At 61.3% G+C, this 22842-nt stretch overlaps 3 protein-coding genes across 5 annotated transcripts; 1 reads left to right on the top strand and 2 right to left on the bottom strand.

The window, feature by feature from the left end:
* Positions 1 to 324: 324 nt before the first annotated feature.
* On the bottom strand, positions 325 to 2410 carry LOC140685210 (ring finger protein-like). The gene has a single exon (XM_072936500.1). The coding sequence runs from the start codon at positions 1843 to 1845 to the stop codon at positions 913 to 915; it is 933 nt and encodes a 310-aa protein (XP_072792601.1). The 5' UTR covers positions 1846 to 2410; the 3' UTR covers positions 325 to 912.
* Positions 2411 to 4034: 1624 nt separating this feature from the next.
* On the bottom strand, positions 4035 to 18490 carry NDOR1 (NADPH dependent diflavin oxidoreductase 1). 3 transcript variants are annotated; one of them, XM_072936497.1, is made up of 15 exons: positions 18357 to 18490; positions 16653 to 16787; positions 16014 to 16091; positions 15642 to 15739; positions 14914 to 15012; positions 14253 to 14354; positions 13553 to 13759; positions 13129 to 13250; positions 12008 to 12228; positions 11538 to 11645; positions 10946 to 11060; positions 9963 to 10109; positions 9332 to 9547; positions 6908 to 7002; positions 4035 to 4239 (listed from the first exon to the last, which is right to left on the bottom strand). In XM_072936497.1, exons 1-14 carry the CDS (start codon positions 18474 to 18476, stop codon positions 6932 to 6934), a joined length of 1839 nt encoding a protein of 612 aa, XP_072792598.1. In that variant the 5' UTR covers positions 18477 to 18490; the 3' UTR covers positions 4035 to 4239; positions 6908 to 6931. The 3 variants fall into 3 exon arrangements, with proteins under 3 accessions (XP_072792598.1, XP_072792596.1, XP_072792599.1); XM_072936495.1 differs by having other exon boundaries at positions 9332 to 9450; XM_072936498.1 differs by lacking the exon at positions 16653 to 16787 and having other exon boundaries at positions 9332 to 9450; positions 18357 to 18487.
* A 186-nt stretch (positions 18491 to 18676) lies between these two features.
* On the top strand, positions 18677 to 19460 carry TMEM203 (transmembrane protein 203). Its single transcript, XM_072936501.1, has one exon. It carries the CDS (start codon positions 18807 to 18809, stop codon positions 19215 to 19217), a length of 411 nt encoding a protein of 136 aa, XP_072792602.1. The 5' UTR covers positions 18677 to 18806; the 3' UTR covers positions 19218 to 19460.
* The last annotated feature ends 3382 nt before the right edge of the window (positions 19461 to 22842 follow it).

Genomic DNA, 22842 nt, shown 5'->3' with positions numbered 1-22842 from the left:
GCTGGCAGACAAAGGCAGAGCCCAGATCCGGCTCAGTCTGGGGTCACTCCTGCTCCATGGCAGGTCCCATGTAGGCACAGCCCCTGTGCCACTCACCACAGGCTCCTCCAGCCGTGTATGGCAGGGACAGAGCCGTGTTTGCTCACTTATCTCCCCAACAGGCACAATCTGAGCACAGGCTGGCACGGCTCAGCAGGAGCTGGGAGGTGCCATGGTGGAGCACCTTGTAGGTGGGTGCACTGGCTGTGCCCATTCCCTCCTCGTGTCACTGCTGGGCCCCAAGGGGACACGCTCAGACAGGCACTGAACTCAGCTGGACACGGCTGCGGTACAAACACAGGCTGTATTTTCAGTCCGTGCTGGGGGATCCCAGCCCGTTTGTCCTGGGTGCAGGTGGCACAGCCCGTGGCACAGTCCACAACAGAGCCCTGCTCTGCCTGCAGAGCCTCTCTGCTCCCCAGCCCCTAGGCAGGGATGTACCTCAGCGCAGGAAGGGCTCCCATCCATCCATCCATCCATCCATCCATCCATCCATCCATCCATCCATCCATCCATCCATCCATCATCCATCCATCCATCATCCATCCATCCATCCATCATCCATCCATCCATCCATCCATCCATCCATCCATCCATCCATCATCCATCCATCCATCCATCCATCCATCCATCCATCCATCCATCCATCCATCCATCTATCCATCCCCCCGGCTGCGGCAGTGAGGTGTCACTGGTCCCGCGGTGCAGGCACTGCCCAGCTCCAGGGTGGCCTCCCTCCGCTGCCTCCCCCGGCCCGGGCTCTCGGGCAGGGCCGGGTGTCCCGGGCACCAGGGTCACAGGCCCGCTCCCAGCCGGCACCAGCCGTGGGCAGAGCCGGAGCTGGGCTCCTCTCCCGAGGGCACAAAGCCAGCGCTATTTGTCGAGGATGAGGAAGAGCATCACCATCAGGACGATGGGGAGGAAGATGAGGAGCAGGCTGAGCGTCTCCGCCGCCAGCAGCAGCGCCAGCAGCAGCAGGTAGCAGCAGCGGCAGCGCCGCTCCAGCCGCGCCAGGGCGCGGATCAGGCCGGGCGGGTACCGCACGCAGGGCAGGCAGCCGAACATGCGGCTGGTGTGGAAGCGCACCTGGAAGCGATGCTCGAGGGCGCCCGCCAGGCCCGGGCGCCGAGGCGGCAGCGCAGGGGGCCGGGAGGCGGCCAGGGCACCGGGGGAGCCGGGCTGGGCGTGCAGCAGCAGCAGCTCCTCCTGCAGCTTGCAGATCTCCCACTCCAGCATGGGCGTCTTCTGGCGGCAGATGGGGCAGCGCACGCGGCCCAGCTCGGCGCCGCCGGCCGTGGCCATGATGGCCCGCAGGCAGGCGCGGCACAGCCCGTGGCTGCAGTTCAGCACGGCCGCCCTGTGCCGCTGCCCGTCGTAGGGCTCCGTGCAGATGGGGCACTCGTCCTGGGGTTCCGCCAGCACCGGGCACGGCTCCGCCGCCGCCGCGCCGCCGCTCCGTGCCCCCTCTGCCTCGCCGGAGAGGCTCGGCCTGGAGCCGGAGACACCTCCGGGGCTTTCCCCGCGGGGCAGGCCGGAGGTGGCGGCGGCGGGAGGGTCCTGCCCCGCGGGCAGGGAGGCACCGTGGGCAGGCGGCTCCTCACGCCCGGGCAGGAGCGGCTCCTTGGCATCCTCCGGGCAGCATCTCCAGGCAGCAGCAGACGCCTCTCCACAGCGCCGGGACGGTTCCCCGGTGTCTCCCGAGCCCACGGTCTCGCTCTCGCTCTGCTGCCTGGCACAGCCTTCCCCAGCGGCTGCCTGCACCGGCGGCGGGCCGGGTTCTGCCTCCTCGCCCGCCATCAGCTCCATCAGGGTGGCCGGAGCAGCCACCCCGCTCGGCCCCCGCCCGCCGGGGTCCCTCGGGGCTGGGTGCGGGACGTGGGGGCCGCTCCAGGGCAGGAGACTCGTTCAGCACGGCCGCCCGAAGGGTTTGAAGGCAGCAGGTTCCGCACAGGCTCCCAACATCCCTCCGGGGCGCTTTGGGGCGCCCTCCCAGACCGGTGCGTCAGTAGCCTCCAACGCCGCGTGCAGCCCCATCACCCTCACCGAGGCCACCCCAGAGGGGCAGCACCGTCAGCATCCAACAGCCTTTTCCTCCTCCTCCTCCTCCCCAGCACCAGCGCAGTACTGACCCGCCGCGGTCCAGAGGAGAGGGCACCGAGCCGCCGCTGCCCGCCGTGCCAGAAGGGCGCAGGCAGGGCGGGCACCGCGCAGCAGCTGCCTCCTGCCGTGGGCCAGGCAGGACGGGGCCGAGCCCGGCTGTAACCAGTCTGGTTTGTCAGCTTCTGGAAGCTGCTCAAATGCGGGGAGCCCGGGGCAGGCAGCCATGCCCGCGCCAATCAGCTCCCGCTGGAGCTGGGGAGGGGCTGGGGCCAGGCCGCCTCTTCTCCTGGCCGGCACAAGCGGAGTGGCTCCTGTGACCAGGGCTGCCCACACCACTGTCCCTGCGGCACGGCAGCACGGCCCTGTGCCCCACCAGTGCAGCCTCCCAGCACAGCCCTGTGCCCCACCAGTGCAGCCTCCCAGCACGGCCCTGTGCCCCACCAGTGCAGCCTCCCAGCACAGCCCCGTGCTCCACCAGTGCAGCCTCCCACCAGTGCAGCCTCCCACCAGTGCAGCCTCCCACCAGTGCAGCCTCCCAGCACGGCCCTGTGCTCCACCAGTGCAGCCTCCCAGCACGGCCCTGTGCTCCAGCAGTGCAGCCTCCCACCAGTGCAGCCTCCCAGCACGGCCCTGTGCTCCAGCAGTGCAGCCTCCCAGCACGGCCCTGTGCTCCACCCGTGCAGTGCCCCAGCTCAGGCCCCAGTACAGCCCCCAGCACGGACCCTGCACTACCTGGGACAGCCCCCAGCACAGGCCCTGTGCTGCCCCAGTCCAACTCCCTGTCCCCCACACTCCTCGTTATGTCCCACAAGAGCTTGCAGGGCCTGGGAGTTTCCTGCCAGGTTTCCCACCAGGACAGTGCCCAGGTGAGCGGATGTTGGCACCAGGGTGATGACTGCCATGCAGCAGCTCTGCACTGGCCCCACTGTCCCCATGGGGACACAGCCCAGCTAGGGTCTGCAAGTGCAAGAACTGCTCAGAGCAAAGCAGTGGGGTGGGGAGTCCCCAGATCACCCTGTTCCCCCACACTGCAGTGCCACAGCAGGAGCAATGCCCCAGGCACTCCTCATCCCTGCAAGACCCCATGAGTCAGCCACGGGAGGGTGGCTGGGTCACAGGCATGGCATGGCACTGCTGTCCCTTCCTGTCCCAGCCTGCTTCCAGGGAATGTCCCTGCTGATTCATGCCCTGGGTCCTAATTGCTATTTACACAGTGGCACCCAGTTCCCTGCACTGGGGGAAGATGGTGGCACTGGTCCCACTGGGGCACGGGCAGGGCCAGGAGGGTGCACAGCCCCGAGGCCGCAGGGAAAGGGCTGGAAGCAGCTCCCAGGACAGGGTGGAGGAGAGATGCAGCTGAGCAGGCACTCGGGGAAGGGGATAGCTCAGCAGGAATTTGGAGCTCAAGCCTCAGCAGTCTTAGGATGACAAACTGGCGGCAGAGACAGAGGCATTGAGGCTTCCTCCCTACTGGCCTTGGTCACAGGAACCAGGGGGAACAGGTCTGTCCAGGCAGCCTCCTCCTGCAGCAAGCACTGCTGAGTAATGCCAGGGTGGAGAGATCCCATGCAACACTTCCCTTCCTCTGGCCCTGCCACAAACAGTGGCCACTGCCACGGCTGCAGCAATGGCCTTGGGTGTCACCCACCCCACACAGGGACCCCCAGGGCTGGGGCATGTGGGGCAGAGATCAGTCCCACACCAAAGCCAACCAGCAGAACCCCCAAGAGACCTCTGGCCCCTGCTCTGGTGGGGTGTGGACACGAGCCAACCCCCCAGGAGACAGGGTCCCTGCACTGCCATGGCCCTGCTGCTGTCAGGGAGGGGCTGGTTGGGTAAATCCACCCCTATCCTGGCTGGGGTAATCCCAGCCCAAGAAAGATGCCAGAGGCAGATCCCTTTGCTGGCTCATTTATTCAGGCAGCCTGTGGGGAGGGGGAGGCAGGGAGCCAGGCTCATGACCAGGTTTCAGACTGGAAGCGCCGGGACCGTTCCAGGGCTGTTAAATGCTCCTCTGCTTCCGAGGGGGACAGGCCACCCTCCAGCTGCAACACTGACTGCAAGGCCTCGGCCACTGCTGCTGGCATCTGCTTGGCATTCCTGGGGAGAGAGCAGGACACAATGGAGGGCGAGCAGGAGCACAGAGAGGGGGGCAGAGCAGCAGCCCCAGTGCTCTGGGATCAGGAACCAGCAGCCCCTGTGGCCGAGCCCACCACAGGGCAGTGGGAACCTGCCTCATCCTGCCAAAGGCTGCCTGGCACAGGGAAAATGACAGGCTGGAGACGCAGCTCCTACCACTCCCTCGAGAGAAGGGCCGTTATCCACAGGGCTCCTCGGCACAGGCGTGTGCAGGCAAAAACACGGCCCCAGAGCCCAGGGAAGGAGCAGCACAGGTCAGGAGCCCAAACTCCAGCCCCACACAGTTGCATTTACCAGCATCCTCATTAGAGAGACACAGGCAACATGCACAGGTTGGAATTTATCTGCAGGAGGGCAGGAAACTGTCCTTTCATCTCTGGAATCACTCAATGTCAAACATGTCTGATCCTCAGCTGGGCAGCAGCAGCTGCTCGTGTCGTGCTGCTGCCTGCTCCCAAGAAATCCAGAATGACTGGTTTGATAGTGACATTTGGAACTAGTGCCAGTTCAAACGTCAAAATCAGAGAAATGCTGGAGCAAACATTGAGCGCCTGTGTAGAAAATACCCAAAGAGAACTCAGCACTTTCAAGCACAATTATTTCTTATGGGAAATCAGAAATTCTGACTTTTTTTTTCCTGGAGAGAATTTCATTTGATGAACTGCCTGTGCGACAAAAAAAAATCTAATAAAAATTTTCCCAGCCTGCTCCAATTGGCACAAGCATCTGGCAGTGTCCTTGCTGTTTCCCAAGAACAAGGCAGGATTCTGACTTGCGTTTGAAGCTGATTAACATCCCAAAATACCCAGAAAGGAGGTCTTCTTTTTTTGGAAGAGTTGCATTGTTTCTGAGTCAGGCACTGATATGCAAGTACAAGATAATGGAGCTGGGCTTTCTGATGGAAAACATGTCAAATAGCTATTTTTTTTTCCAAAAAAAGAGACATTTTCAATCTTTTTGCCCCCGAGTGAGACAAGCTAGAACAATCCTAGAGCAGATGCAGGCCTGGCTTCCCAGAGCCCACCTGGCCCGAGAAGGGAAGGCAGGGCAGACACAAGTGTCCCATGGCCCAGGGCTGCTGCTCAGGGTCACACAGATCAGGACTCACTTCCCCCAGCTTTCTCCCAGTCTGGCTGAGACTGAATTTGGGGGGAAAACAGGATCACCCACCTGCACTTTCCTGCCTGGCACCCCACTGACAGCTCCACCTGTGGGCCAGGGGGGGCATGGTGATCCTGGAAGCCTTTCTACAGGGCTTGGGCCGTTCAGGAAAGGAGGAACAGTGTCCTCTTCAATCAGCACAGTGTCACTTGTACAGGGATCCCAGGGCTCTGGGATCCCATCTGACTGATGGGGGCTCAGGGACACCCCACTCCAGGGACAAAGCCCCCCACAAGAGGAGTCTCAGAGCAACCCTGATGTCCAAAATACATCCTCATGGCCACACAAAATCTGCCATGGGGACAGCTGTGCAGGCCCTGCTCTTTTCAGGAAACGGATCCTTTTTGGGGATCTCCACCAGCACCAAAAAGTAGGAAAGAGAACGGAATGAGAAAATAAAGCCATGACCCCATAGCTCAACAGTCTCAGTATTTGGGCACAACTCCAAGTCTCAAGTGCTGCAAAGCCCAGACTTGGGGGCAGGAATGGCCAGTTTGGGGTGAGGCTCCAGGAAGCCCCGTGCTGCAGCAGTGAAGGATGGAGTGGGGTGGCCTGGCCTCCACTGCCCAGGAAGTAAACACCAATCTCCTTCTCCCAGGAATGCAGCGAGGCCAGTCCTGCCCTGCGAGGCACCAGGGCAGTTCCTGCTCTCCTGAAGGTCAGGCAGGAAAGAACCTCCTGCAATCGCTGCAGTGTCGACAGCCGGGCCCAGGCCCAGGTCACCGGGGGCACGACCAACGCCACGGGCGGGCTCTGCCCGGCTCCAGGAGCCCAGAGCACTTCCCAGGCCTCACCCTGGGCACGGGGAGCAGCCTCTCCCTGCAGTGCAGGACACGGGCACAGAGCTCAGAGCAGAGCTGCCGACGCTCTGACCCCAAAGGCCAGACCCTGCTTCTGGCCAGCAGCTCCAGATGTGCAACCAGCCCTAGGCAAGCGCCTGGAGAGGGACTGTGCTGTCCAAGGACACTGGCTGTGGTGCAGCAGGGCTCATCCCTGCCCCGGGAGGCAGCTTTGGGTGCAAAGAGCCAGAGAACGTGCCAAGGCTCCCAAAGCTGCTCCTGAGCCCCAGCACTGCTGGGGTCCTGCCCACACAAGTGGCCACAGGTGCCACACAAGCCTTTTCTCCAGTTTCATCAAGCTCTGCTGGAGGAGAGGGCGGTGCAGGGGCCAGGCCTCTCCTCTGTGTGAATGTGCTGTGAGTCAGAGGCTGGTAAGGGGGAAGGCTGGGCAGGTGGCATTGGCTGGAGAAGCTTTACCAGTTCCAGCTGGGCCCCTCCTAATGGGAGCATGGGGTAGCTGAGAAATGTCCGTCTCAGCCCAGGGCTCTTGGAGCAGGACATACACAGAGGAGGAATGAGCTGCCCCTCTGCAACAGGGGATTGAGCCAAGGAAATGCCTCCAGGTGGGTGAAGAAGCAGAAATGTGCAGCCCTGCAGCCCCAAGCCCTCCACAGAGACCTCTCACTCACCCAGCCAGGTAGACATGAGCATTCTCACTGCTCAGCAGCTCCCACACCAGCTTCCCGTTCTCCCGGATGCGGTGCTGGACATAAACCTTCTCCTCCTGCAGGGAAACAAGGCACTGAGCCCACCAGCTCTGCAGCAGCCCCAGCTCCTGCTCTCAGGACGTTCTCAGGGGCTGTTTGCAGGAGTTCAAGGCAGCACAGCCCCTTGGAACTGGAGGCACTGGGAGAAGCAGTTGGATTTATGACTTCCCCATGACCAATGTGGGGAAGAAGAACCCCACACCTGATGTCTGCACTGGGATGGGCTGCTGGGAATTTGGTGCAGCAGCAGGAGCTTCAGTGGGGAACACTGGGCCCCAGGCAGCCCCCAGATCCTTTGGGTGTCCACTCAGAGCCATGACCTTGTGAGGCCCTGTGAGGGTTTCCTTCTGCCCTCTTCTCTCTTCTCCCAGCCTGGGCACGGGAGGCTCTGTGACCCCCTGTGCCAAGTCTGCTACAGGACAGAGACCCTTCCCTGCACCCCTGACTGCTGGAGACCTGGAACAGCTTGGAAGGGCAGAAAGCCAGGAGGGACAGGCTCAGTCCCAGTCCCGGCCCCTCCACTGTGCTTAGGGACTGGATGAGGACTGGCTCTGGGCACAGTACAGCCCAGTCAAGCAGAGTTCCCAAAGGGTTAATTCACAAGACTTCAAGAATCCAAGCAACTGCCTCCAGCCCAGGCTCCTGCCCAAGAGAACACCATTGCCAACGTGCCTGAGCTCACTGCTGGCCCAGAGGGCTCCCGTGACAAAGGTGACACTGTGATGAAGGCCAGGCCCTGTGCTGGGCGTCCCCCCACGCCCGATTCTGCTCAGGGGTGAGCTGAGCATGGGCACAGCCTCCTCCCCACGCCCCTCTGGCCAAAGGCAGGACAGCTCTCGCTGTGCTCAGGTCCTGCAGGCTGGAGGTGTGTGTGGGAACAGCCCTAAGCAGCTCCAGCCTGGGCTGTCCCAGGAGCTGGTCACTGGCTAATGGCCCTGGAGTGCCAGCTTGGCCTGGGCACAGCTCTGACCGGGCAGTGCCCTCACCAGCACCAGCACCAGCACATCTGGCCTCAGCTTCATCAACAGGAACGAGCTCAGTGCTGCCAGAGGCCCTGCCAGCCAGGCTGGGCTCCGAGGGCATCATCTAAGGACCTTGAAACCAGTGACAAACTGGAGTCACAATGTGTCAGGGCATCCACGTTTGCCTGGGACCAGTCTGCACTCTGGGTGGATGTGCTGGGACAGGGGGTAACTGCAAAGGGACTTTAGAGAGAAGAGTAAAACTTTGCTCAGCTATGGAGCATCCCAGCCCTCACCTAAGTCCTTGACAACAAACTTTTTGATGAGTTAAAGGCTGTGGTATCTCCTGAACCCAAAGGCACAATAAGCCAAATGTGGCTCATCCCACCTGGCTGTGCTCCCCACTCTGCCTTGGGGACAGAGGACTGGTGACAAACTGCTTTGGCCTGTGCAGCAGGAGAGAGGGGACACTCCAAGGGAAGTCTCATCCCTCAACAGTCAGCAAGAGCAGAAGGTGGCTCTGGCTGCTCTCCAGATTCAGAGCACAGCAGGTGCCCCTTCACTGGTCATGCAACACCCCTCTGCAATGCTGCTCCTGCTCATCACAGACTTGAAAAGCCTTCACAGAAGCACCAAGCTCCTGCCTCATGAGTGGATAAAAGACACTGAATTCCTATCAACACATGCACACAGGCAGGAGAAAGGGCTGGAGCTGGTGCAGCTGAGCTGCTGAGAGATTGCCATTCCTGGTTTATCACATCTCTGTTCCAAAGCCAGGCTGAGCTTTCAGTGCCATCAAGGGACAGAGGAAGGCAGTGAAACATCCCCAACTCAGGGAGCCTCTCTGGCAGCACTGCAGGCCCAAGGCAGGATGAGGGCTGCCTGGGAAAGCAGGAAGCAAAGTGAGGGGCTGAGTTGTAGGCGTGCTCATACCCATGGGGAGCTTTTCTCCATATATCTGGCACTCAGAGAGAGCTGGCACAGAGGCCAAGCTCCTCAGCTTCAGCCAGGGCTCAGAGGGAGACTGTGAGGAGGGGTACTTAACCAAGAAGTTATTGCCTGGTAACCCCCTGGGAGGCTTGGGAACCTTTTATCACTCACGTGGTCCAGCCAAACAAAGCTGGTTAATGCCTTATCTGCTCTGCTGCTCTCCAGCTTTGTCCCAGCAACCTTTCCAGCTCAACTTAGCCACACACGTCCCTGCAGAGCAGGAGGGGATCTCAGCCAACACTGAGGTGTGTGGGGAAGTGAGGTGCACACTGTGCCACCTCACCAGATCCCTCGCCACTCATGCCAACAGGTACAGGGGACAGACACACTGTCAGAGTCCCATCAGTGCTGCCTGAGATGCCTTTGTACTCACCCTCCTCTTCTGGGCACTAACCTGGTCCCTGGAGAAGGCGGTGAAGAGTGTCAGGAAGCCCTTTGCCACCAGCTCTTCCCACTCGGTCTGGCAGTAGAAGTCCTTGGACTGGTGTCGGCAGCCGAAGAACAGACAGTTCCCTGCGGGAGCAGAGCACCGGGGCTGTGCTGGGAGCACCCAGTGCTGGGCACTGCTGGTGCTGCCTGCCTGCCAGCCCTGGCCTGCAGAGCCATGAGCCTGAGGGGAGCAGGAAAACAACTGACCTGTGGCAACCAGAGGCCCCTGTCTGCTGAAAAAGGAGGAGGGCAGACAATTTTCCCCAGGGCTGCCTGTTCCCTGAGCCAAGGGAATGAGGACGGGACAAGCTGCAGCAGCAGCTGAGCTCACTAACCCATGTTCACTCTCAGAGAGCCAAGAAAGAGCCTCTAAAGAGCCTGACCCAACCCAAGGAGCTGCCCTGCAGCACAGCCTGTGAATAACCACAAGGCAGGCTCTGGGCCTCACCTGCCCCAGAGCTCAGCCTGCTTCTGCACAACACAGCAAAGCCTGACCTGGTGGAACCCTCATGAGCCCCCAGTCCATCCTTCCATCTGCTGACACAGACCTGTCTGTGCAAGGGGCACCCTGAGTGCTTCCCAGGACCATCCCTCACCTCTGCATCCCAGTGCCACCCGCTCCTGTATCGCTGCTCGGAAAGGCGCCACCCCTGTGCCAGGGCCAATCATGATCACAGGGGTGGCAGGGTCAGCTGGGAACTTCATTCCTCCAGTCTTCACCCAAAGAGGCACCCGGACGTCACCTGTGAAACAGAGAGACTGACAAGCATTGCCCTACCACCTGTGCCCTGTGCCTGCCTGTGGAGGGTGAGTGAGCGCTCAGCTCTTCCAGGGTGCTCCAAAGACACAGACTGAGCTGGCTCATCACCCCCTGGCACTGAGGGCACACTGTGTGTGTGAAAAGCACTTCAGCTGTGTCAGCACTGCCTCTGCAAGAAGCTGAGTGAAGAGCAGAGCAAGGCAAGAACCCCCCAGCACATGGGCTGCAGGACAGCCCTCTCCTCACACAGCCTGTGCCAGGGAAGACAGTGATAGAGGCAAGCAGAGATCCCAGCCTGGCTGGATGTAAGGGAGGCCCAAGACTGCCAGAGCTCTAGGAGCATTTGGACAAGGCTCTCAGGGATGTACAGGGTGGGATTGTTGAGGTGTCTCTGCAGGGCCAGGGGGGCACTGGATGATCTTTATGGGTCCCTTCCAACTCAGCTTTTTCTGTGATTCTGTGAAAGAAGGGAGCAGCCTTCCCAGAGCTGTGGCTGTGGGACAGGTGCCCAGCAGTCAGAATGCTACCAGCTCCAGGACACCAGGAGCAGCCCACAGTGGATAGCAGGGTCAAGCAGCTGGGAGAAACCCAGGAGGTCAGGGTAAGTTGGAAAGGCACACCACGCTCTGATGAGGATGGGGCAGTGAGGAAGGACAGCAGGACCATCCTGCCAAGCCAGTGTGTTCCCCATGGAGCTGGTGCTCCAGCCAGGCAGCTCCTGCACATGGTCAGCACCCACACAGCTGACCGCAGGCCCGAGGGATGAGCACTGGGTGCTGTGGGAAGCACTCAGGAGTGTCACAGAGTCCAAGCACTTACCCTGCTCTGGGTTGAGAGAGGCCAGCCAGGTGGAGCAGAGCCCACGGCGGGGTTTGCTGAGCCGTGTCTTGTACCGCACCACGGCCACGAGGATCTGCAGCCGCTCGGGACGGGCCTGTGTCACACAGAGCCATGAGCACACACCCTGCACAGCTCCTCACAGAAAGGACACCTCTCCTCCCCCAGGGACACAGCCTGTGCCCAGCTCCCACCAGGCTGCCTGCAACACCCATCCCAGTCTGGCACGGCCACCTACAATGGAGCACATCCTTGTTCAAAACCTTGCCAGTGGGGAAGGGGGTTTTCCTGGGGAACCACTGCTACAGCAACGCTGTGCACAGCTGCCAAGAGTGATGGTGACTGTCCCACCCAAGAGGCTCCCATGGGGGACAAATCCAGCCGTGCAAGGGCTGAGTCCACAGGCAGCCGGGCTGGTCCCGCTGCCACCTCCTGGCGGGACAGGGAGCTCAGCACAGAGCAGGGATTCGGGCGGGCTGTGGAGGCTCCGGGGACCTCTGCACTCAGTCAGTGCAGGCCCTGCCAGACCCTCTGTTCAGACTCTGAAATGAGGCCAGAAGGGCTGAGCTCTTACCAGCATGGAGGAGGCGATGGAGAAGGCACGGGGTCTGATGCGAGGGATGAGGTCGAGCAGGTAATCGGCTGGGATGGCACACGTGGCGTGAGGGAAATCCCACAAGACCTGCAAAGGCAAGAGGGTGAGGCCTGGTGACGCCAGAAGGCAGCCTGCCTGCCTTCACGGTGCCAGAGGCTGTCCCACACAGATGTGCCACGATGCCCTCGGCCACGGGCACCACACGGGGCACCTCTCGGCACCAACCACCCTGTCCCATTGCCCTGTGCCCCCCAGAGCAGCACAGAGCCCACCCGAGAGCCCACAGGGATCTAGAGCTAGTCTTAACCATCACTGGAAATCCACGGAGTCTTCATAAAGTGGGTGAAGTAGATTAAACTCCTCAGCCAAGAAACGATGGCTGATCATGTCCTGGGTGCCTCCAGCCCCAGCACAGCCCTCCCGGGGCAGCTCTGCCCCTGCAGCCCCACCTCCAGCGTGGTCCTGCGGGGCCGGTTGCAGTAGCTGTACAGCTCCTCCTGGCCCTGTGCTGAGCTGAACTCCTGCAGCTTCTCCCGCTCCAGCTCGTTTGTGGAGAAGTAGGCCAGGAGCTCGAAGAAGGAGCGCCGTGGCACACAGGAGATGTCCAGGTAGTGTGTCACCAGGTACTGGATGCTGCAGGGCTGTGGCAGGAGGGGAGGGAGGGACGTGCCTGCAAGGCAAGGCAGCGGGGACAGCTCAGGGCCAGCACCTGCCCACCTGCTGTCCCCAGAGCAGGGCAGCTCTGCTGCCTGCAGCACCACACGTGCTACTGGAGCCAACTCCACCCATCCCTGCTCCCACTGTGGGCCTCTGGTCCCTGCTCTCCCCAGTTTGCTTTTCAAGCCCACAAGTTTGCAACAGAGGAAGTCTGCAGTGTTCAACCGTCCCTCACTTTGGGCAGGTGCTTTGGGATAATGCCTTATCCACATGACTCCCACGCTGCCTGCACACAGTGCAGAGGAAATGACCAGCAGCATCATGTGTCAGGCCTGTCCATCTCTCCCAAAGGTGTGAGGAACAGCCTGAATTTCTCCTGGGTTTGTCTGCCAGGCAGAAATTCCACCATGGACAGACACAGGGAAGTTGGAGGCAGAATGGGCGCTCAGGAGCCAGGAGGAAAACCTCCCTGTTCCATGCAGGCACCAAGAGCTCTGGGGGGCCTCCAAGGAGTTTATCTGGTTGCTTGTGCTGGTTTATGGCTGCAGGAGCCCCTCAGAAGGTCCTTGGGGCACTGGCAGAGTGGGGAGACCTGAATACCCCGTGCAAGGAAGCACAAGATTCCCAGCTTGGGCTTGGGGCTGAGGAGGCTGCAGGATCCTCCCCACTCTGTGCTGGGGCTGCCAAGGCACAAGGCTCAGGTGGAGTCTGGCACTGCTGGATTCCTGCAGTCACACTGGCCCTGCACAGATCCACACACAGCACTGGAGGGAAGGACAGGCAGGTGTCCTGTATCCATCCAACACTCCCAACCATGTCTACAGCAAAGGAAGAGCAGAGCTCCAGGCTGGGCCAGAGCTCAGGGGATGCCTTGTCTCAGCAGGAAGGGGAAGGAGCAGCAGGCAGGACCTACCAGGCTCCGTGGGCTCCAGCACAAAGCGTCTGTGTGGCTCCAGGCGCAGCAGCTGGCAGAACTGCTGCACATCTTCAGGGCAGTTCTGGGGCTGGATCATCGCCACGTCCCCCGCCCTGAACCTGGGGATGCAGAGGGTGCTGCCAAGCACAGCCACGGGGCAGAGCCACAGGCACAGCACGGCCACCCCGACCAGCACCACACCAGGGGAGGCAATTCCCAGCGCCACCAACTGCTCCAACAGGCAAAGGGAGCTGGCCCATGGGCAGGACCCCCACTCCAGGGATGGGGGCTTGCAGCAGGGACCATGACCACAAGACTGCAGCCTCAGACATCAGTGAGGAAGGGCAGCAGAAAAGGAGGGCAGGCTCCAGGACACCTGGTCCCACGAGACACAGCTTGGAGGAGTCACAAAAATGCTCACGTGATCCCTGAGCCCGCGATGTCGAACTCGATGAGCCGGACATCCTGGAAATGGGACGGTGCCGTCACCCTCTGGTTGGACACCACGCGGGCAGCGAAGGGGTGCAGCTCGCAGGGAGCAGCCTGGGGAGCTGCTGGCTGGAGCAGGTCACTCTCGGGGTGTGGGGAGTCCTCAGGCAGGTAGTGCAGGGTGTATTTGGGGGGCAGGCTGTGGGGATGAGAGCAATGCAATGCAATGCAGCAGGGTTACCACCATGCCACAGCTCCTCTGCTGCTGCAAGACGAGAGGCAGGGAGAGGCCTGGAGTGTCCCACTGCATCCACCAGCCATTGTCCCTGTCCCCTGGAGCTGGCCTGTGTAAAGGAATGCAATGGAGACTGCCAGAGGGAGATCCCAAAGGCTTCAGAGCATGTAGGGGGAGCTGGCTGGGCACACACACTCTGCCAGGGCCAGAGGCACATCAGGACAGCAAGATGGGCAGAACCCGTCTGGGGCAGCTGTCACACCCCCCAGGGGAAAAGGGGACACCCATCCAGAGAGAGACGGGCCACCTGTGGCCAAAGCACAAGGGACACTGGCGACAGCAGTGGGGAGTGCTCCCATTCCAAGCAGAGCACATCTCCACTCTGGAGAACAGCCAAGGAAGCAGAGCCTTTCACCCCAGCCAGCCCCAGCAGTCCCTGCTCACCCTCTGCACTCACCGCACGTCGGGACTGATGATCTCAAGGCCAGGAGGGAGGGGATACAAGGCAAGGATCTTGTCCCACAAGGCCACGAGCCAGGGATCAACCACTGCATCTGGCCTGCAGGTGGGAAATTCAGGCTGCAGCAATATCATCTCTTCGGGATTAAGCCCTGCTACCCCTGCACATGCCCAACACTAATTCCCACAGTCACCCCAGGCCATTCCCTTCCAGCTTCAGGTCTGGGAACAAACATATCTCAGCCACTCTACACACCCATTTGCTCTCCAGGGCCCAACCACTGACACCTGAACAGGATCTCCAGCCCCTGAGCAGCACTGAGTCATTGGGGTCACTGTCCCTCAACCATCCACAGCTTTTGCCCCGTGCCAGGTAAGCACAGCTGAGGCTGCTGCAATGCCCACAGGTACAGGGCTGTGTGACACAGCCGTGCCCTGCTCTGACAGGGCTGGGGCTGAGCCAGGGGTCATGGGACACCCTGGAGAAGCAGGTAGCCCAGGTCCTGGCACGGGTGGATTATGAGCAGAGATCAGCACGTTCCCGAGAGCTGCTGGAGCAGCCCCAAGGTGGGAGCAGCACACAACCCTGCCATCAGCCCCAGGACAGAACTGCAGGGCACCCCGGAGCCCCCCCCGCCAACCCCCCTCTGGGCTCTTACCCCAGGTCATGCTGGTCATCTCCCAAGGCCACTGGCAGCAGCGGGCTGCCCCCGAGCTGAAGCAGCCGTTTGTGCAGCTTCTTTGCGATGAAATTAAACCTGAGCAGAGAATAACACAGGGCAGGGCTGCACTGCCACAGCACCAGCACATGCTGCTAGGGCCACCAGAGCAGCACACAGGCAGAGCCAGCACCGTGTCCTGGCCCATGCCCTGCCCAGCCCCAAGATGGGACAAGGGGAGGTCCAGCTTCCTTTCAGGGCAGCTTGTGCCCTGGGCCATAGAACATTTCCTTCCCTCCAGCCCCCCACTGCCCCACAGAGCTCAGGCACACCCACCCTCCCCACTAGAACTCTCTGAGGCACACAGAACAACCTTCTGGGAGAGACCTGGGACCAACGTGGCTGGCTGCCACCTCTGTTTGATGTCCCCTGTTGCCTTGGCCCATAGCTGTGATAAAAGACTGACACATTATGTCTGACCCTCTGCAGCAAAGCATCCTTGGTGAGGCTGGGAAGACAGAAAAGGGCAGAAACCTAATTCCTGGGGGTGAGAAGGGACACAGTAGGGCAAGGATTTTTTAAGGCTGGTGGGAGTTACATTTTGTCTGGGCTGCTGCTCCAGAATCAGACTCTGTCTCCCCTTACCCCCTTGGCTCTCCAGCCACTCTGTTCTCTAGTGCAGTCAGAGCTCTGAGGAGCAGCTGACCAGGGGCTGCAGAGCTGCTTACTTGGGGTAGGAGGAGTCCCCGAGGCCCAGCACAGCGTAGTCCAGCTGGCACAGGGAGCTGGCAGGGAGGTTCTTCCGGAACAGGAACCGCCAGAACATCTAGGACAGACACAGCTGGCCAGTCCTGCTGCTGCCAGGCACCCTCCTGCCTGCCTGTCCCTGCATCCCTGCTCACCCACCCGCCGGGGCCTCCTGCATCCTAGCAGAGCGGGGAGCATGGCTCTCTGCAGAAGTGCCCCTGCTCCTGCTCCCTGGGGTGTGAGTGATGCTGCTGCAAAGCTGCCCCAGCAAGAACAACCCCTGCTGGAGCTGCTCCAGGAGAGACAGCCCTGCAGCAGGAACATAAAAGCAACAGGACAGGAGCACAGCCTACCTTCATGTTGTCAGGTGGGTCTCCCTGGCCGGTGGTTGCACACACAAACACCACCAAGGGCTCGTGGATGAGGTTGGCCTGTGGGTACAAACATGGCATGGTCAGGTCAGCAGCCTCCAAACTGCTCTGGAGCCAGGCTGGGACAGCTCGGGGTATTCAGCCTGGGGAAAAGAAGGCTCCAGGGAGAGCTCAGAGCCCCTTCCAAGGCCTAAAGGGACTCCAGGAGAGATGGAGAGGGACTGGGACAAAGGATGGAGGGACAGGACAATGGGGAATGTCCCTAAGCTGAAGGAGGTCAGGTTTAAGTCAGAAATTCTTCCCTGTGAGAGTGACCAGGTTCTGGCACAGGTTGCCCAGAGAAACTGTGGGTGCCCCCGGATCCCTGGAAGTGTCCAAGGCCAGGCTGGGGAAGGCCTGGAGCAACCAGCACCAAGCCTGTCTGAGTTCAACAGTGTTTGGACAACACTCAGGGACAGGGTGGGATTGTTGGGGTGTCCTGGGCAGGCCAAGAGCTGACTCAATGATCCTGATGGGTTCCTTCCAGCTCAGCTTGTTCCACGATTCCGTGGTGCTGTGGGAGGTGTCGGTGCCCGTGGGGCTGGAGCAGGGCAGTGCCCGGAGCAGTGAGTGCCCACTCACCACGTCACAGCTGTCCAGGGCCTGCACCCGGCAGCGCAAGTGCCGGCGCCGGGCTTCTCTGCCAACTCGCTCCGCCACGTCCTGAGCTGTCCCAGTCTGGCTGCCAAACAGCACCAGGAGCCCCCGTTCTGCCATCTGCAGGAGACAAGAGCAGGAGGTCAGCAGAGGGTGTCGGAATCTGTGGTATTGATGATTCTGAGATTGTAGAAAGTCTCTGTCTGTCAGCCCCGCTGCCAAAGCAGAAGCCATAATTGGTCTGTGCTGGTTTCAAGGTTGTTTATTCTGTTTATCTCTAACATGTTCTGCTGCCCTGCCGCAGCTCTGTCCTGCAGGGCAGCGTGTGGGGCTCTGCCCTCAGTGGGATGGTACAAACATTAAATACCACAAACTACCTGTGCTGGATTTACAATAACGTGCCAATATCTGTCACCTACGTTGGACAGTGTGTCCCCAGCCTGAACCAACAGAAAAATGCCAACACCACAGTGAAACATGGAGGGCATGAAGAAGGAGAAAAAGGACAAGGCACACCCAATTTCCTCCATCTTGTCCCCTTTGGACCCCGTATCTAGAATCCTAAAATTTTACTTTTGCCACACTTAATTATTCCTTATATCAAACACTCAGAGCTTGTAATTCATCCTGTAAGACTGAAAACTCTTTTCAATGGACAGAGATCACAGACAGTGTCTCTGGGGGCTCTGTCCAGGGGGGTTCCTGACCCCTGCCAGGGTCCCAGCCCTGCCAGGGCAGCCAGAGGGAAGCCCTGGATTCCCACAGCTGCCCCGGCCCAGCAGCTCTGAGCCCTGGGGCTGACACAGCACGCAGCCAGCACAGGGGTGGCCAAGAGCTGGCATTCAGCTGTGGGGCCAAGACTTCCAGGCTCTGTTCCCACCCCTGTGCAGCGCTGAGGGCGTGATCCCATGTCCCAGCCCATACAATAAGCAGGGACACTACTGTGCTCCTTGTCCCCACTGCCAGGCCAGGAGGGACTAAAATCCACATCCTGCCCTGCTGAACTGCCCTCGCCAGCACAGGCTGAGCACAGCTCTGGGGCTGCCTGTTCCCCAGTCCTGGTGTAACCTTCCTGTGTGTCCTGGGAATCCTCCCTCCCCTGAGGGGGCTGGGGCAGAGCCTGGAGGTTCAGCACAAAGGTGAGAGCACAAGGAGCTCTCGGCCAGACTGACAGAGCAAGGGCCCAGCCCGGAGGGAATGCAGCCCTGGGAATTGTCTGAGCTGCAAACGGCTGCCCACAGAATAGTAATAAATTAAATCTTAATAATAAAAAATAAAATCGCAGAATCACGGACTGGTTTGGGTTAGAAAGGACCTCAAGGCCCATCCCATTCCACCCCTGCCATGGCAGGGACATCTCCCACTGTCCCAGGCTGCTCCCAGCCCTGTCCAGCCTGGCCTTGGGCACTGCCAGGGATCCAGGGGCAGCCACAGCTGCTCTGGGCACCTGTGCCAGGGCCTGCCCACCCTCCCAGGGAACAATTCCCAATTCCCAATATCCCATCCAGCCCTGCCCTCTGGCACTGGGAGCCATTCCCTGTGTCCTGTCCCTCCATCCCTTGTTCCCAGTCCCTCTCCAGCTCTCCCTTTAGGCCCTTCAGGCCCTGCAGGAGCTCCCGGGGATCCTCCCCTGCCGAGAGCAGCCCCGGCCCGGCCTGGCCCGGCCCGGCCCGGCGCTGCGGGACTCACCACGGACCGGCTCCATGCCGCCTCTGACGTCACCGCCGCGCGACAGCTCCCGCTGACGTCATCGGCGAGGCTGAGGCGCTGGGAGTCCCCGCTCACTGTGTCCCCGACCGATGACATCATCCGTCCGTCGCCTCTCACCGTGACGCCATCGCCCCGCGCCGGCGGGCCGGGCCTGGTGCCGGTGCCGGGCCGGGCCGGGGCCGGGCTGGGCTGGGCTGGGCTGGGCTGGGCTGGGCTGGGCTGGGCTGGGGACTTGTGCCGGTGCCCGTGCCGCTGTCGGTGCCGGTGTGCGGCCGGTGCCCGACTAGCGACTTGTGCCCGTGCCGTGCCGGTGCCGTGCCCGTGCCGTGCCCGTGCCGGTGCCGTGCCGGTGCCGGTGCCGTGCCCGTGCCCGTGCCGGTGCCGTGCCCGTGCCGTGCCCGTGCCGGGCCGGTGCCGCAGCCCCGGACGATGCTGTTCTCCCTGCGCGAGCTCGTGCAGTGGCTCGGCTTCGCCACGTTCGAGCTGTTCCTGCACGGGCTGGCCCTGCTCGCCTTCTCCGTGCTGCTCGTGCTCAAGGTGGACGGCGCGGCCGCCGCGCTCTCCTGGTGGGTCGTGTTCGTGCCCTTCTTCGCCGCCGACGGGCTCAGCACCTACTTCACCACCATCGTGTCCGTGCGGCTGTTCCAGGACGGCGAGAAGCGCCTGGCGGTGCTGCGGCTCTTCTGGATCCTCACCATCCTCAGCCTCAAGTTCGTGTTCGAGATGCTGCTGTGCCAGAAGCTGGTGGAGCACACGCGGGAGCTCTGGTACGGGCTCATCATGTCGCCCGTCTTCATCCTGCTCCAGCTGCTCATGATCCGGGCCTGCCGCGTGAACTGAGCCCCCGCCCGGGGCCGTGCCCGGGGCCGCTCCGGGGCCGCTCCCGTCGCTGCCGCCGTGCGGAGGGGCAGGTGACAGGCGGGGACAGGGGCAGTGCCCCAGCTCGCCGCTGTGGTGCAGAGCATCACGTTTCTCCAAAAGCTGCACATCCCTGTTTGTGCCCCCTCAGCTCCTTGTCCTGTCCCGCGAGCGCAGCTGGGCATGACAGTTATTTTATTTTAGAATAAAAATGCATTGAAGGATTAGGTTTATTTCTGAGATCCTTTTTGCCTAGAAAACAGTTGTACCTCAGACTGCTGCCTGGAGGGTGGGTGCTTGCTGTAGCTCTCCTGGTACAGCCCAGACTCCTGCCCTGCCCTGCAGCTGGCTCGTGGATTTCCATCTGTCCCCTCACTTCCCCGAGCGCTTCATACCTTCAGTGCTCTGACGGGGGTTCGTGAGGTCAGGTTGAGATCACTGATTTGTGTGTTTTTAACAGGAATATGATTTTTCTTGTTTGTGTTTCACTCCATTTGCTACATATGGAAATGGTGTGGGGAGGCAGGAGCGTGCAGGGCTGGTGCTGGTTCTGAAGGGAGGTCTGACTGAGCCCCAGCCTCGGGCTGCAGCTGCCCCAGAGCCCCCCGGAGAACAGGAGGAATTCAGTATTCCCTGTGGAAGTGCAGACCAGTGTGTGAAGTGCCAGTGTCACCGGGGTGCCAGGGTGGGGTTGTCTCTGCAGGGCCAGGAGCTGCACTGGATGATCCCTATGGGTCCCCCCAGCTCAGGAAGTTCTGTGGTTCTTGCACACCCTGAGGTGGCACCGGACCTGCCTCGCAGGCGCTCCTCAGCTCCCGTTTCCCGTTGGGATGCAATCTCCCAGGGCGTGCTGTCACCTGCTCCAGGTGCTCAGGTTATTCCCCTTGGAGCCTCTCAGTGGCTCTCCTGAGCCAAGGACAGTCACCTGGGAGGTGGCAGCCACCTGCTGCTGTCACCGCCAGCTCACACTCTTGCCTGGTTGTGCCACACGCCCCCGGTGACCCCGAGTGCACAGCCAGGGCTGCTCTGTCACCTGCTGTCACAGGAGCGGTGCCAGCAGCAGCCACGGGGTCCCTGCTGTGGGGCTGGCTGGGGCTGGGGGGTGGCAGCTGTGTGGGGCTGGTGTGTGCTGCAGCGCTGGGGAACATGAGAGGAGCAGGACAGGCAGCAAAGCCTCTGAGTCAGGAGGGAACACTCACCGAGTGGCCCTGGGGACCCACGGTGCCTTTGGACACTCCCACAGCTCCCGGCCACCAGCTAATTAATAAACTCAGGAAGGGGCTCATCAGCCCCAAAGAAGATCAAACAGATGATCACATCCCTCAGCCTTGCTGCATGGCACACAGCCTGCTGGGGCTGCCTGCACCGTGAGTCCCAAACCAGCCCCAGCCCTGACACCGCGGTGGTGTCCGAGACAGGGGGACATCTCCCCGTGTGCCACATCGCTGTACCACCCGCCTCGCCTGCCAGTGCCTTTGCCAGGGCTTTGCTGCTGCCTCGGGGACAAACCAGTGGTCAGCGTGTCCCAGCTCTGCTTCTCCGAGGTAAGGCAGCCTCCCTGGGGTGTGTGGGGACACAGGGGTGACACAATGAGACCAGCAGCTCTGGCTGTGCTGCCCTGGGGGGTGCTGGGGTGGGGGGATGGTCTCGCAGCCAGGACCACCCCGTGTCCCTTCTCAGGACTCATGCTTGGTGCAGAGGGGTCACCTGCTGTGCCCAGGGCCACCAGGTCCTGGAGCAAACCTTGCTGTGGCACTAGTGCTGGCACACCAGCCTGTGGCCACACAGAATTCTTTCTGGGAGCACCCCCATGGAGAAACCCTGCTGGAGCCTCCCCACCCTGACACGGCTTGGGGGGACCCTGACAGCCCCTCCCTGCCCAGAGCGAGCATCGAGGTGTCTGGCCTGGGCTGGTGGCTGCTCAAGTTCCAGCCAGCACTCTCCCCCCGCTGCAGAGCGCCCTGGCAAAGGTGAAAATGTCACCTCTGGGTTTATTCTCTTGCTGTGGCCGGTGGGGTGGGGTGGGTGCTGCTGCCAGCAGGTCCTTCCCGAGCCCAGCAGCAGGGGAGTGCCCTGCTGGTGTGCCCATGTGCACACCCTGGCAGGGAGGTGCAGCTCCCAGGGCTGCTGCTGCAGGTGCCAGCCCCGAGCCCCTCTGCACCCTGGGCTGGTGGGGAAGGAGCCTCTGCACAGCCCAGCCAGGTGCCAAAGCAGCATTCCTGTGGCACAGGGGAAGTGCCAGCCCCAGCTGCCACCTTCCTCCGTGTGTCCCAGCTCCTGCAGGGACGGGAGCAGCCCCTGGAGAGCCATCAGAGCCTGGGGAGGGGTACCCTGGGGAGCAGCCAGTGCTGCTGTGTCCCTGCACAGAGCACAGCCTGCCTGCCACAGCCCAGACGGGCTCCGTGCAGCAGGAGGACGGGGTTCCAGCATGGCCTGGGCCTCCAGAGGGGCAAGGGGGCTCCCAAAAGCCATCTGGGAATGGGTGGCCCAAGGGACCTCCATCCCTCCCTGCAACTTGCCATGGGCAGTGCCTGAGGACAGGGAAGCTGCAAATGGCCCAGACTGCTCCAGTCCTGCTGGAATCAGAGTGGAGGGGAGGGCTGGAGCTGGTCTCTGCTGGGACTAGTCCCAGCAAGACCCAGGGAATGTGTGGCAGAGGAACATGTGGCAAGAGCAAGTGGAGCAGCACTCCTGGGGACATGAGACATGCTCGGAGCCACCGCCTGCGCCTCCCACCCTGGGACTGGGGTGACCTTATGGAGCAGAAACTGAGCTCTGGGAAATGAGACTCCCTTTTTTAACCTCGAGTCAGGGCGCTTTCCTTTCGGAAGGCACCAGGAAGGTGTTGGCAGCGGAGGTGATGTCATTTCACAAACACCCCAGTGGTGGCTGGCCCAGAGCCCCACCGAGTCCCCACACCAGCCTGGCAACTCCCTGTTGGGTGCCAGAGTCATTGCAAGGGCCACAGGCAAATAAATACATGCCGAAAGCAGATCAAACAGGGGTGTGTGTGTACTCTAGCCCCACTTCCCCACAGCAGATTTGTCTATCAGAAGTCAGAATGAGACACTCGGTCCCTTTCTCAATTAGGAGCAAATAGCACATTTCACTCTCAGCAGAGCACAGCCCTGAAGCCAAACAGGGCTGGGGCTGATGTGCCCAAGGACCTGAGGGGAGCCAGGTGAGAGCAGCTGCCCCTGGGGGCCCTTCCAGGTCCTGGGGTGCTCGGACACACATCGCCCTGAGACCCCGAATTTAGCAGACACCCCTTTGGGCAGGAGTGTCTGAAGGAAATTGAGGGCTGGATGTAGCACAGAGGCAGGGTGTTGCTGGGGCCTTGCTGGGGAGGGTCAGGGGCAATGAGGGCTCCCCTGCACAGCATTTCCCTCCCAGCATTGCCCCGTTTGACTCAGCTGAGCTAAGGCAGCTGGAACTGTGTCCTTCCACACAGATCCTTGTGCTCCTGCCAGAGCCCAGCCAGCGCAGCATCACCTGGCAGAGCTGCAGAGCTGCACGTGGGGCCAGCATGGGCAAGGGGAACAGCCCCTCAACAAACCCTCTGGGACTGTTTCTTTAGTACAAAAAGAGACAGGAAAAGTGAAGTGAA

This window comes from Taeniopygia guttata, chromosome 17, assembly GCF_048771995.1.
Source record: "Taeniopygia guttata chromosome 17, bTaeGut7.mat, whole genome shotgun sequence".
NCBI classification, from domain to species: Eukaryota; Metazoa; Chordata; class Aves; order Passeriformes; family Estrildidae; genus Taeniopygia; species Taeniopygia guttata.
The sequence above is the reverse complement of the archived record's forward strand: the minus strand, read 5'-3'. Positions and strand labels throughout refer to the sequence as shown.